The sequence below is a fragment of the Myotis nattereri genome (genome assembly GCF_964212035.1).
Source record: "Myotis nattereri genome assembly, chromosome: 14".
NCBI classification, from domain to species: domain Eukaryota; kingdom Metazoa; phylum Chordata; class Mammalia; order Chiroptera; family Vespertilionidae; genus Myotis; species Myotis nattereri.
This window is the reverse complement of record NC_138089.1, coordinates 33263096-33277904: the sequence shown is the minus strand read 5'-3', so window position 1 is coordinate 33277904 and position 14809 is coordinate 33263096. Positions and strand designations below refer to the sequence as shown.

The 14809-nt window shown below is 36.8% G+C and overlaps 1 protein-coding gene across 1 annotated transcript in view; it reads right to left on the bottom strand.

Moving 5' to 3' along the window:
- Nucleotides 1-14809, bottom strand: part of STAG1 (STAG1 cohesin complex component) — a 345726-nt gene that overhangs the window by 149590 nt on the left and 181327 nt on the right. The window contains exon 7 of the mRNA XM_081106167.1: nt 10026-10230. Within this exon, the coding sequence (XP_080962293.1) occupies nt 10026-10230 (205 nt within the window). The remainder of the gene's footprint in view (nt 1-10025; nt 10231-14809) is intronic.

Sequence of the window (14809 nt, the reverse complement as noted above, 5' to 3'; positions counted from 1 at the left end):
CTAGATAATCAGCTAAGAGGATATGAGATATTATAGGTTTAAGAAGGTATAAAATAATCTCATAAGAAAGTGGCAAATCCATGGAGAATAGTGTAATAGGATTCATAGGTAGCATTAAAGGTCCACTTGAGAGAAAAATGTAAAGCCCCAACATTATGATTATGTGTTTTTCTTTTTTCTTTTTTTTAAATATATTTTATTGAGTTTTTACAGAGAGGAAAGGAGAGAGATAGAGAGTTAGAAACATCGATGAGAGAGAAACATTGACCAGCTGCCTCCTGCACACTCCCCACTGGGGATGTGCCCGCAACCAAGGTACATGCCCTTGACCGGAATCGAACCTGGGACCTTTCAGTCCGCAGGCCGACGCTCTATCCACTGAGCCAAACCGGTTTCGGCTGATTATGTGTTTTTCATCAGCCACTTTCAGCTGCTTTGGTGCAGGTATGGAGTAGGACATGATTATAAAAAATCTGAAGGACAGAATCTGAACTGAAGAAGTGAAGACATAAAGAGTATACTAAAAATAGAGCATTAATGGATTTACAGTCCCAATAGAAGAAAAACAATACTGGAGCTGGAAACACAGAGGAAAAACACTGGAACAAAAGGAAGTGGTTACCAGCAAATAAAATGGTTTAAATTAAGATTGTAGGCATTGAGGGGGGTCAGGAAGAGAGATAGAAACATCAATGTTGATGTTTTGCCTCATGCCCTGACCAGAGATCAAACCTGCAACCTAGGATGTGTCCTGACCTGGAATCAAACCTGCAACCTTTTGGTGCACACGTGGGATGATGCTCCAATCAACTGAGCCACCTGGCCAGGGTGACTCTTTTAATCAATATCTTTTAACAATATCTAACAATCAATATCTAACAATGCACCTACCTATGTCTTTCTAAACAAAAATGAAAACTAAAAACTGCATTTATATTTGTCGCTACTATACATTTGAAAACTATTACTGTACACCCTAGAAATTTGTTTGCTAATGGTACAAACTAAATCTGTAACAGAGGTATAATTATTTTTCTTCTTGGTTTAAAAAAAAAAACTTATTTAAAGAAACAAAAAGGCTTACAACAAACTTCTACTTTCTAAATAATCAAGATTTACCAATTCCTGTGCCTCTTAAAAACCCAACTATAATAATAAGGAAAAAACAATTTTCACCTTTAATAAATCAAGAGACAATACTTGCAAGGCCAAATGAAAATATATTAATATATGAATATGGAAAGCAGAATGAGCAGAGAGCACACAAATCAAAACAAATTGTGAATAAGTGTGACAACTATTTCTAAAAGAAAAAAACCCACAAACTATTTTGCTCTGTAGAACTCAGAAGCATTCAGGAATTAAAGTCCCTTATATAACACTAGAGGCCTGGTGCATGGATTTGTGCACACTCAAAGTAAATTAATTAGAAGGTGGCCACTGGGGCGGGACTGGGTGAGATGGGCCAGACATGCCCTGGAGCTAACCTCCCACAGTCCCTCCCGGGCCAGCAGCACCTGGCATGGTGCTCAGATTCGAAGGGTGTCTGCAGAGTGAGGGGGGTCCCTCTGGCAGGTTGGGTCCCTCGGCAAGGCCTGTGGGTATTGGGCTGAAATCGGCAGTCCGACATCCCCTGAGGGGTCCTGGAGTGTGAGAGGGAGCTCTGCAAAGTTGCTGTTGTTTGGCAGTTCCTACGTTGAGCATCTGCCCCCTGGTGGTCACTGCACGTCATAGCTACTGGTCGGACAGTTGCTTAGGCTTTTATACTACTAATATATATAGATGGTGTAGTATTTGCATATAACCTATGAACATCCTCCTGTATACTTCAAATCATCTCTAAATTACTTATAAGACTTAATACAATGTATGTTATGTAAACAGTTGTTTAGGAAATAATGAGAAGAAAAAATGTCTGTACATGTTAAGTACAGATGCAGCCATCACAGGCTCTATAAGCAACAATATAACATTTTTGAATATTTTCCATCCATAGTTGGTTGAATCTGTGAATGCAGAACCTATGGATATGGAGGGTGAAATATATTTTTTATTTTCTTTTTTTAAAGAATTGTTTTATTGCCTACAGTATTACAAAGAGTATTACATTACATATGTCTCCTTTATTTTCCCCGCCCTTGACAATCCCCTGGCCTCCCCTACCCCCCAGTGTCTTATGTCCATTGGTTATGCTTATATGCATGCATAAAAATCCTTCGGTTGATCTCTTACCTTCCCCTCCTGCCCCCCAACCCTCCCCGGCCTTCCTTCTGTAGTCTGACAGTCTGTTCGAGGCTGCTCTGCCTCTGTATCTATTTTTGTTCATGTTTATAATGGTCTTTATTATCCATAAATGAGTGAGATCATGTGGTATTTTTCCTTCATTGACTGGCTTATTTCACTTAGCATAATGCTCTCCAGTTCCATCCAGGGTGAAATATATTATTTAAAAGTTCATATATGAAGTAATTAAATGTCTAAATCTCCACTTCAACCTAGACAGTCAGGCAATTCCTCTACCACACACTCATCTTGGAAGTCAAGTAGTGCATTCCCTGAAGAAAATAAACCAGAGATTTGGAATTACCAGACACAGAGGAGGGATATATGTGAAGTGCAAATTGTTGGGAGCTCCTTCACCCTGTCCAACATGCAAATGGCAGACAGCAACCAAACTTAAGTAAACTGAAACATACTTCTGCAAAGAAACTAAACTTCCCCAGAGAAAATAATTATCAATACCAACAGTTTAGTCTACAATGAAAATGCTAGCTAACCTCAGGACTACCATACAGTGATTTCCACTAAAGAAGCCTGAGCTCCAGCCCTACTCCATCAAATACAGCACAACACAGCACAACACAACACAACACAACACAACACAGCACACACTTCTGACAATTAGCTTTTTTAGTGTCTCAGTGTCAGCAATGACTAGAGAGCCAAAAAAAAAAAAAATATTTGAGGAAAGTTTCCAACATGAACGACAGTGATAAAAGCAGAGAATCAGAAGAGGCCAGTGAGGGGAGCAGAAAAACATTTCAGAGTAATAATTAACATTGTCAATGAGATAAAATGATAGTAAATCAATGGAACAAAGTTTTAAAAAACGCTAGGACAATGAGAAAGAACTCGTAGAAAACATAAAATAGCACTCCATATTAAGTTAATAAAACACAGGGAAATGAGCAAAAGGGATCAGGACGCAAAAGCTGAGAAAAATACTGAAGAAAATATTCAATAATGAATTTTATATTGGATCAGACAATTACACATGAGGATACAATATACTTTTCAGGCACATAACATCTCAAATATATGCTTTTCCAATATTGTTTTTATCAAGAAGCTATAAAAAATATGCTACCCAAAAAGGAGAGAATAAATGATAAAAGCAAGCAATTAAAAGATGACAGGGAATCCAACAAAAGGCAAAGGATCCAGACAATTGCAGAAAATTAAATAACTTAAAGACATCTAGATTTTAGAAAATGAGGCAGTCATATTAAACATAATCAGAAAAATTTAAAAGCAAAGAAAATACATGTCACAAAAATGATTATAACATCCTATTATTTATTTAAAAATAAAACAAAAAATCATCACAAATGTGCATATGAGAAAAAAACTTAATACCAACATGCTATCACAATTATGAGGTGGTCTGATTATGGCTAATTTTTATTTTTGTATATTTTTTCCTTTTCTGAAATCTCAAAAATTTCTTTACAAAAACCCTCAAAAGAAAGCTAATTTTCATACATAATAATAGAAAGTAAAAGAGATAATGCTAAAAAAAATTAGTTCTTTAAAAGTAGAAAATTTTAAATTTTACTTTAGATACCCATACTTACAGATTTGAAAGAGTAATTGCATTCTTAAAGTTTAATGTATTTTATGGGTACAGTTATATGATGTAAGGACATTTGCAAATTTGGTCAATTATTGGCATTAGTCCCATAAGAACATCAAAAGGCTACTATATACAAAAACTCTAGTAAACTGAAAAAAGTGTTACATATACCGGAGGAGTGAGAAAAACAAAGGTGATTTTAAAAAAAAGTAATAGTGTAAAGACAAAGTAATGAGAAGGTAAGACTCTAGAAAAATATATTTTGTGGTGGTATCTAGAAATGAAATTAATATATAGTTAAAAATCAATACAGTGCTCCAATGTGAAGACTGTTTACAATGATAATTACAATGTAAATATTTCTTGAGATTTATCTCTACATATAAAAGCCTAATATGCTAATTGTCCCTCTGTTTGACCAGTTGCTATGATGTGCACTGACCACCAGGGGGCAGACGCTCCAACTGGTAGGTTAGCTTGCTGCTGGGGTCCGGCCAATTGGGACTGGTTGAGACAGGCTAAACATGCCCTGGAGCCCTCCTGCGGTCCCTCCCCGGCCCTGATTGTGCACCGGTGGGGTCCCTTGGCCTGGCTTGTGCCCTTTCGCAATCCGGGACCCTTTGGGGGATGTCAGAGAGCTGGTTTCAGCCCAATCCCTGCAGGGCAGGCCGAGGGACCCCACTGGTGCACGAATCCGTGCACTGGGCCTCTAGTATAAAAAACAAATTCTAGGCTAAAAAAATATATAAGAAACATAAAATATAAAGACAAGGAGAGGTTAGATTATCTATACTTTATAGTCTGTTCTTTGATGATGCCAGAATGAGCTACATTTTTCAGGGATAACCATATATTCTAGATAACCAGAAATATTATGTCTGGTTAAGAGTTATAAGTATCTTACTGTTTTAATAAATATAATTTGGAACCTGAGAGCCAACAACTAAGAAAAATGAAAATTCATGCTGTTAGTTTTCTTAATAGCAGTTTTGATAGAACTAATTTATTTACTTACTTGTTTATTTTTAATTTCCCACTTGTAATGTCTTTTATTTCAAAAATAGAGTAGATGTTTAATACATTTTGAGTAAAAACATGAATGAATGAAGCACTGCAAACACGATTAGCTCTTTATGTCTTTACTGAATAGTATTAGTAGCTTACTAAATGTCAGGCACTGATCCAAACACGCCTAATTTCTTTTAATGAGGTAGCTACCATTATCTTCTCCACTTAGCATATAATGAAAATGAGGCCACCAGATAAGTTAAGGACTTGTCCAAGTAACTCAACCAATAATAGGCATAAAGGGATATGGATCCAAACAGTCTGGCCCAGAACCCATTCTATGAACCACTGTATTACATGGTTTAAGGAACTGAAAGCCAAAGGAATTTACTAAGGCTGGATGATTTTCAGTCTATGAATAGAGAAGAGAGCAATTTCATACATCATATTTTTTCTCAGAAGTCCAAGGACATTGACTTGGTAAAGAATGTTAATAAATAATAAATAATTAAATGTCAACATAGTACTGTTTAACAATTAGGTATATAGAAATGTTTACTTTCCCAAGAGTGAGAGTGACCTACTGTTATCTACTGGTAAAGATTGGCCTCCTGGCATAGCATACTAAGGTCACTTAACTCTCACTGACAATCTTAATCACATTTTCTAGTTTTTTTCCAAAATTCACTTTAGAAAAACAGAACAGACTCAATCACCATGCCATTATTTTTAAAAATATGTTTGTACTGATTTTTAGAGAGAGAAGAAGGGAGAAGGATAGAGATAGGAATATCAATGAGAAAGAAACATCGATTGGCTGCCTCCTGCATACCCCCTACTGGGGACTGAGCCTGCAACCCAGGCATGTGACTGGGAGTAAAATAGGTGGCCTTGATTCATTGCTTGACGCCCAATCACTGAGCCACACCAGTGGGCACTATGCCATTATTAATATCAGTTTTGTATTCTTTTTTTTTAAAATATATTTTATTGATTTTTTACAGATAGGAAGGGAGAGAGATAGAGAGCCAGAAACATCGATGAGAGAGAAACATCGATCAGCTGCCTCCTGCACATCTCCCACTGGGGATGTGCCCGCAACCCAGGTACATGCCCTTGACTGGAATCGAACCTGGGACCCTTCAGTCTGCAGGCCGACGCTCTATCCACTGAGCCAAACCGGTTTTGGCAGTTTTGTATTCTTAATCCCCTTTTCAAATTAGCATTTTCAATTAAGAAGTGAGAGGTAGTCGATTTTAATTTATTTGTAACATCATAGAAAATTATGTAGGTGATAAAATAGCAAAAAATAAAAAAACTAAAGCAACATTATTCATCCTGCAAACTGCCATTTAACAAAAATTTGAGGTAAACAACTTGTAAAGTATTGGTATACATTTTAAAAGCAAACACCTAAGAATAATATAATTATAAATAGGAAAAATAGATTCTTTGAGTAGAATTTTCTTCATAATACCAAATAACAAAGTGGCAACACACAAAAAAATCTTATCCATTCTTGATCTTGGGAAAAATTTTTTCTCAGGTAAGTTTCACCTAATTGGGTGAAAAAAAAAATGTGCCCAGTCTCTGATTTTAAATTTGCCAAAATAACAATAACAATACTACTTATATAAATTAAACCCACAAACTATGTTCTAATATGTCCAACTGAGATAACTATTTAGAACAGAAATAAGGACATTTAATTCTGAAGATTAATAGTTAATGAAAACCGTACTGCAAGGTGAAGCTTCTTTATTAAAATGGGTCAAATAAATAAAGTATGTTTTAAAATTCCAATCGAAAGAACAGAAAAATATAACAAAAATATGCTATATGAAATTTAATTGCTAATAGTCTGTTTCAATGTAATGGTAAAGAGAATTAAAAAAAAAAAAAAGGGAGAAAGCACTGTTTACCTACAATAAAAAAAAATATACTACTTATAATTGTGGAATAGACCTAAAGTACTACAGGATGAAAAATTTTAATGGAAATGTGGTAAAAGTACAATTAAATGCAATGCATAACAGTGACAATTGGGACACATTATTTAATTGATAATCAGAAAACGGTGTATTTGGAAACAGATTACAAGTATTACTGATAAGACCACTGTGATGACCTATGAAGCCTGGAACTCATCACATCTGTATCCTACAAAACAACTAACCTGATTGTCTCTCTTCTCAGCTAAGATATAAGCAATGTCAAGGAGCATTTTATTCCAAAGCCGATAATCATATCTGGCCATAACTGCCTTGTAACTGTCCATGCACATAGTCTTTGAAGCAGAGGGTTAAATGTTCCTGCCCATTTTATCTAGTCCCCAAGACTTGTCCTGCAAAGTGAATAAAAATGATTATCTTTTAATCTACCCCCTCGCACACACATACCATAAAAAAAATAATAAACAAAAAACAAAGAAGAGGGCAAAGATGAGAACAGAAATCCTTGAAAAGATAGATAATTATTACCCACCCTGGAATTAACTTCTCAGCAAGAAGATCTCTGTGCTTTGTTGGAGGTTAGGATGACTGATATGTCTCACATTTTATAAAACGGAGTCTTGGGATGTATAATCATTAACACAGACACATGGAAATTACAGTATTATTTTGAAGTAAATTTGAGAATGACTTGAAAAATAGTTTTAGCTTTCGAAAAAGCAGTATAAATATAATGATCTGTTTTTCTTGATATCTGATTTAGAAAAGTAATTTCAAATTCAAATAAGCTAGATAATCATATAAAAATAGCACTTAGGTAAGACAAAATAGAGCGTTCATCAAGCAGTTTTTTAAAAAGCTACTAGAATCATGATCACAGGTAAATTATGCAAAGAGAAAGACAGAAGGAGGACTGGAAGGAGGAGGGAGCTACTCAACTCATAGGGAACAGGAGGAAAGCCATAATTAAAATATATTTAAGTATATGTAAAATTAGGAATGTATATAACCAAAGGAATAAATATAGGGAAAAACAATACAATAATTAAAGTCACCAAAAACATGCCAACATAAAGGAGAACTGAAATGGACCATCATGAAGTAGGTGATAAAGTAATACTTCATTGACATGGCAGTGAAGAACAAATGCAAATGAATTTTACAGGAAATTCAAACATTTTAAAAGGAAAAATATTCTGCATTTTTCTACAATATATTATTCTTTCTCTTGTTGTCTTAAATAGAGTATGTGGCATATATTTAATCTTTTATACAAAATGCACGTGGCTTTCTGATTAAAGAGAGATAGCTTACCCCTACAGAAGACCCAGACTGATCTCTGTTTTGATATCTGTAAATCACTTTTTGACCTTTTTTTGTTATGAATTATCATTTCACAATTGTATCAGAAAGACAGCATCTCATGTTTGCTTCTCCTTTTCTCTTGGCTTTGGGAAACCAGATAATTTTTTATAACAGCAACTCTGGCTATTCAGAATCAATTTCTATTTTATGTTTAAGTTTGCTTATTTCCAATCACTGAATTTGCTATCTATCTGACAACCAGCTAAATAGACATTCTATACATAGATAGAAGAAAGTAAGATGAAAAGTAAATAGAAAATATAAAGAAAATAAGAAAAGAAAATACCAAATGCAGAAAATACTAGAAGTCATGAAATTAGAAAAGAATGCATATTATTAAGAATGCATCATTTCTTAATAATAAATAATATATATAGTAACTTTAAAAAAAGATATAACTGGTACAATATCTCATTTTCTTCCTAATAATAAGGAAGAAGATACTCTTAAGACACAGAATAAACTGTCTGATGTCTGTTCTGTACAGAAAATTTTCAACAATAAATTGGTTTTATTTTACTTTTTTAAAGAAGATAAAATTGGGTATAAGGTATTTTCCAAATAGTGTGCAAAAGGACACACTTAAAAAACACACCAATACCAACTATGTTTCATGTTGTTTCCTATAGAACTGTAACTAAGAATAATAGATACAAATAGAATAGATTAACTAAACTACACTGAGTAAGGGGGGAGGGGAAGTATGGGTAACTCATAACAGTTAAAGCAAAAAAAAAAATGTCAAAATATTAAATCAGGGTTTTGCAGTATGTAGTCACCAAGATATCAGCATGACCAAGAAACCTGTTAAACTCTGGGGTAAGGTCATGCAATCTGTTTCAATAAACCCTGTAGGATGATTCTACTGCATGCTAAAATTTGCAAATCAATGCTTTAATTTTATTAAATAAATGAGAAATCTAAATGCCAGATGAACTGTAATGAAGTGAAACTAAATCTGGCTTTGGTTCTGATAATGTATGAGATGAATATAAACAAAGTTACTGCTACTAAAAAAATGTAATTTGGGAGTATTTAAATATCTGTGCATGTACAAACACACACAGACACACTGTATCATAGGTGAAAAAGAACAGTCATTTTAGGTAAGCACAGTCAAAAGTAGTTGAAGGAAAACAGAATTACAAAATTAACAAAATTACCTTGTTATGGAAAAAAAAAAACAAGGAAAAAAATTGATGTACTTGGCTGAGAAGTTATCTAGATAATTCTAAGATGAAAGTAAAAGTGAAAACTATAAACTATCAGTTATTCAGATTATCTACAGTCTACATAAATGAACTGTTTTGAGAAACATTAAATTCAGATATGCTTAGGATAGTATAGTACTAGAAATAGGAAGAAAGCCAGCTAGGTAGCAATTACCTTATTATAACAGGTGGAATTGTTTTTAATATATAAACAAATAGGTACACATTTATGGACAGTAACAATGAGCAATAAAACAATGTAAGTAAAAAAATACTATGAATTTGAAATTTCAACTATTATTATTTGGGGTTATCAAAGAATATGGCCTATTAGAGTCCTAAAATTTCTTTAATTATAAAATAAGAATAAAGGAAAATAAATTCAGAGAGATATTTGTTGACATTTGGCAGAAAATTTTCATTCTCAAGGCTATTAAATGTTAGTTATCAAAATAGGCATATATTTCACCTGCACAGATTAACACAAACCATTCAGATGAATTTGAAAGGGAGAGAAATGATATTTTTCAGGAGCACAGTAATAAATTTAAATTAATATTTAACTTAAACGTTTAATTAGAATAGAACATATTTAATAAAACTAAATGAAAAGGAAATAAAATGTTGGTTACTCACCAGCAAGGGTGCTTGTATGCCTAAAAGCTCTGACCTGGGAGTCTGACAAACCAGTCAAAAGGGAGATTACTGTGTCCATCATATATTCATCATAAATTATGCTATACTGACACTGTCGAATCAGGACGCCAATAAATTCACAAAAGTTTGAACGAAATTTTTTCCACTGAGGTCCAGGCATGGTAAGGGGATAATCACCACTGTCCTAAAAGGGATAAAAATAACATATTAAATATGACATATAATATCAATTTGAACGTTTATATTTTCCTCCTACCTGTAAAGGGACTTTTTTCTCAAAGTAAATGTAGACAGAAAGTGGAGAAATATTTTTCTAAGTACACAGGTACTTAGACAGCTTTATCTTTTTTGTTTATTTTTATCATCTACAACTAATTCTTAATGTACTCAAAATTATTACTTAGACCCAGTATTTAATTGTTTTAAGCCATTCATCTAAAATAATAGTTCCATTTTGTTGCATTTGGGACTTAGTTGAGATAATTTGAAGCAGAAAACAAAAATTATTACAGAAGTTCAGATAAAAGATATTTGCCATTGAATTCAGATCAAAGTATTCATGATACCTATGTTATGCAGCATGTTTCAATTACGTTAATAGAATTATTAACTGAAAATTTTAAAGTATAAACATGTTAGCCCTGGCTGGTGTGGCTCAGTTGGTTAGAGCATTGTCCCCTACACCAAAAGGTTGCCGGTTCTATCACCCGCATGTTCCGGAGACAGCTAATTGATGTTTCTCTTTCACATGGATGATTTTCTCTCTCTTTCTCTAAAAAACAATAAAAACATATCCTCGGTTGAATTTTTTTTTTTTTAAAAAAAGAAAAAGATAAAGGATGGTGAAGAAAGATGGAAAAAGTCTAGGTGTTTGCCCTGAGGTGGAACCAACCATGTACTGTCTACTCGTACATTTATTTTGCATGGGACAAACTCCTGTGAATCTAAAGTCACTGTTGACCAGACTATCTGTTACTCACAGACAAATGCAGCTTCCTATTATGGTAAAATTATGAACAGTGGGGAAAGATGAATTATTCAGTAAATGATTTTGGTATAACTAGCTGTTCATTATAAAAAACAAGATAGCCCTAGCTGGTTTTGCTCAGTGGATAAAGGATCGGCCTGTGGACCCAAGGGTCCTGGGTTCAATTCCGGTCAAGGACACATGCCCAGATTGCAGGCTCAATCTCAGTAGGGGTATGCAGGAGGCAGCTAATTAATGATTCTTTCTCATCATTGATGTTTCTATCTCTCTCTCCCTCTCCCTCTTGGAAATCAATAAAAAAATATATATAAAAAGAAAAAACAAGATATGCATTGCACCTTACGCCAAAATAAATCCCTAATGAACCAAAACACTTTAAAATATTCAACCAAAAAAGAAATAGCAGAAAACATGGGAGAATATTCTTAGAGTAGGGAAGTATTTTTCTAAATACTTCAAAAGTATTTAGAAAATACTTAGTAAAAATTTACTTAGTAAATTTTTCAAAAGCCAGAAATTCTAAAAGACCAACAAATTCATCCAAATAAAAGTAATTTTTGTATTACAAAGAGTATTTCTCTTGTTGTTCAGGCCTGCAGGAAATAACCCTTAACTATTGGGGGAAGAGTAAGAAGCCCAGGTCACTTCTCTATATCTTTATCTCCTACAAATCTGATGGGAGGTCAGCAAACCAAGTCACTACACCACAGCACAGGCAAAGAACACCTGCAGCTCGGAGAAGGGTAAAGAAAAAAATCCATTACCTGGGGTAGAAAAGAAAAAACCCTATACCAATACTAAAGGGGTCTACTAGCACTGGGAGAACAGAAACATGGATATGAAAGCTGAGAAAATCTCCCAGTGGCTCTAAGCCAGGGGTGGGCAAACTTTTTGACTCGAGGGCCACAATGGGTTCTTAAACTGGACCGGAGGGCCGGAACAAAAGCATGGATGGAGTGTTTGTGTGAACTAAAATAAGTTCAAAGTAAACATCATTACATAAAAGGGTACGGTCTTTTTTTTTTTTTTTTTTTTAGTTTTATTCATTTCAAACGGGCTGGATGTGGCCCGCGGGCCATAGTTTGCCCACGGCTGCTCTAAGCACACAAGGCATGCTTACAATTTAAGCAAGATTAGGACAGATAATCCACATGCCCTCATTTTAATACAAGTCTACCACTAGGAGGGGCAAAACTGCTCTGTGGCACAGGAGTGCAAAGAGAGCTGAAAGCTGAGGGTGTACCATAAACACTGAAAACAAACAAAACAAAAAAAAGCTCTGGTATCCTAAGCACAACAGTACCAACCACTAGAGAAATCTAAGCTGTGTAGTACACTAAGGATAATGAACACATGCTCAGCTCAATTCCTAACTAGACTGATAATGCATACCTTTTTAATTTTTGTATCACATGCAAATATTGCGATTAAGAGGAAAAACATTTTGGAAAAAGAAAGGAGTCTCCCATATCCACTTCAAGACAGTTTCTTGCTTTATTCTAATACTAGCTATAAATTTCTCCTTGTTATACACTTATACATGCCGTGTAAAAAGAATTGTCTAGTTAATGACAAGTAATAGGTATTGAATATTAGCTCTCTTCACAAAACAGTAATGTCTTCTTTTTAGGAGAGCTAAGAAAACACAATAATAATAAAATAAAGACAATCAAGGCGATGGCCCAGTGACTCAGTTGGTTGGAGTGTTGTCCTATACACCAAAAAATTGCAGGTTCAATTCTGGGTTTGAGCACAAACCTAGGTTGTGGGTCCAATCCCCAGTCAGGGCACATAGCAGAGGGAACTGATAGATGTTTCTCTCTCCCCGCTCTATTCCCGCCCTTCCTCCCTTTCTAAAATAAAATTAAAAAAAAATATCCTCAGGTGAGGATAAAATAAAAAGAATCAAGAAGCCTAAATGCCTTATCTACAACTAATATTTAAGTTCTTTGAGGGCAGTCTTGTTATGACACTTTGCACAAGAAATTTTTTTAATAAACTAGTGAAAAAGTAATCCATATAAAATAAGAAACAGGCATAGAAATGTAGAAAAAAGCTTACAGTAGGAAAAACATCAAGTAGAAATCTGTAAGAAAAATAATACAGAACAAACCAAATAGGTCTAGTAAGAAAGCAATTCCCTCAAGTATGTTTAGGCAAATACAAGGGGAGAAATCTCTATGTAGCAAAGTACAATATAGTTTTCACATATATAATCTTGTATTATCAATATACTGTGATGGCTATCCTATCTAATAATAGAGAAACATGGTAATTAGCCATACCTCCGCTACCCTTCCCATAGGCTAATCAGGGCGATATGCAAATTAACTGCCAACCAAGATGGCGGCCGACAGCCAGGCAGCTAAAGCGAACAGGAGACTTTCTTGCTTCAGTGACGGAGGACTCCAACATTCCCCGCCTGCCTTGCCAACCTCTGAGCTTGCAGTTTAAGAAACATTGTTACAAATATAGAAGCTAAACAAAACCCCAGAAACCTGCTTTCAGCCAATCAGGCTTCAGCCAGCAGGACCGCAACATTATTTCAATTATAGAACAAACGCAGGTCCCTGCTTTCAGCCAGCCGGGATCTCAGAGCTGGAGTGAGCAGGACCACAACAGTGTTACAATTATAGAACCCAAACAAACCAGATACCTGCTTTCAGCAGCCAAGGCCTCGAGCTGAAGCCAAGCCTCAGAGCTAAAGCTGGCCCAGAATAAAAAAGAAAAAGAAAAAAAGGACAGGTTGGGAGCTTCAGTAACCCACCAGCCTGAAAACAGCCCTCAGCCCCTCAACCAGACTGGCCAGGCACCCCAGTGGGGACCCCCACCCTGATCCAGGACACCCTTCAGGGCAAACCAGCCGGCCCCAACCCATGCACCAGGCCTCTATCCTATATAGTAAAAGGGTAATATGCCTCCCAGCACCGGAATCAGCGGAGCAGCGAGGCCTCCCGGCACCGGGATCAGTGTGATAGGGGGCAGCGACCAAACCCCCTGATCGCCCTGCAGCTCTGTGTGTGACAGGGGTCAGGGCCACAACCTCCCTATCCGCCCTGCTCTGTTCGTGACAGGGGAAGGCACCCCAACACCCTGATCAGCCCTGCTCTGTGCCTCATAGGGCGGAGCTCCCCAACCCCCTGATCGCCTTGCGGCTCTGTGTGTGACAGGGTGTGGCGCCCCAACCCCCTGATTGGCCCTGCTCTGTGTGTGACAGGGTGCAGCGCCCCAACCCCCGCCCCCCCCGCCCCCACGGGCCCTGCTTTGTGTGTGACGGGGTAGAGACATAACCTCCCCATCAGCCCTGCCCTGAGTGTGACAGTGGCGGCGCTCCAACCCCCTAATCGGCCCTGCTCTGTGGGTGATAGAGGGCGGCTCTGTGTGTGATGAGGTAAAGCCATAACCTCCCCATCGGCCCTGCCCTGACTGTGACAGTGGCGGCGCCCCAACCCCCTGATCCACCCTGCTCTGTGTGTGACAGGGGACGGTGCCACAACTCCCCTATCGGCCCTACTCTGTGGGTGACAGGGGGGAGCTCCTCACCCCCTGATCAGTCCTCCTCTCTGCGTGACAGGGGGGAGCTCCCCAACCCCCTGATCGGCCCTGCTCTGTGCATGACAGGGTACGGAGCCCCAACCCCCCTGATGGGCCCTGCTCTGTGCGTGACAGGGGGCAGCGCCCCAACCCCCTGATTGGTCCTGCTCTGTGTGTGACGGGGTGGTGCCGCAATCTCTCTATCGACCCAGCCTTGAGTGTGACAGGTGGCGGTGCTCCA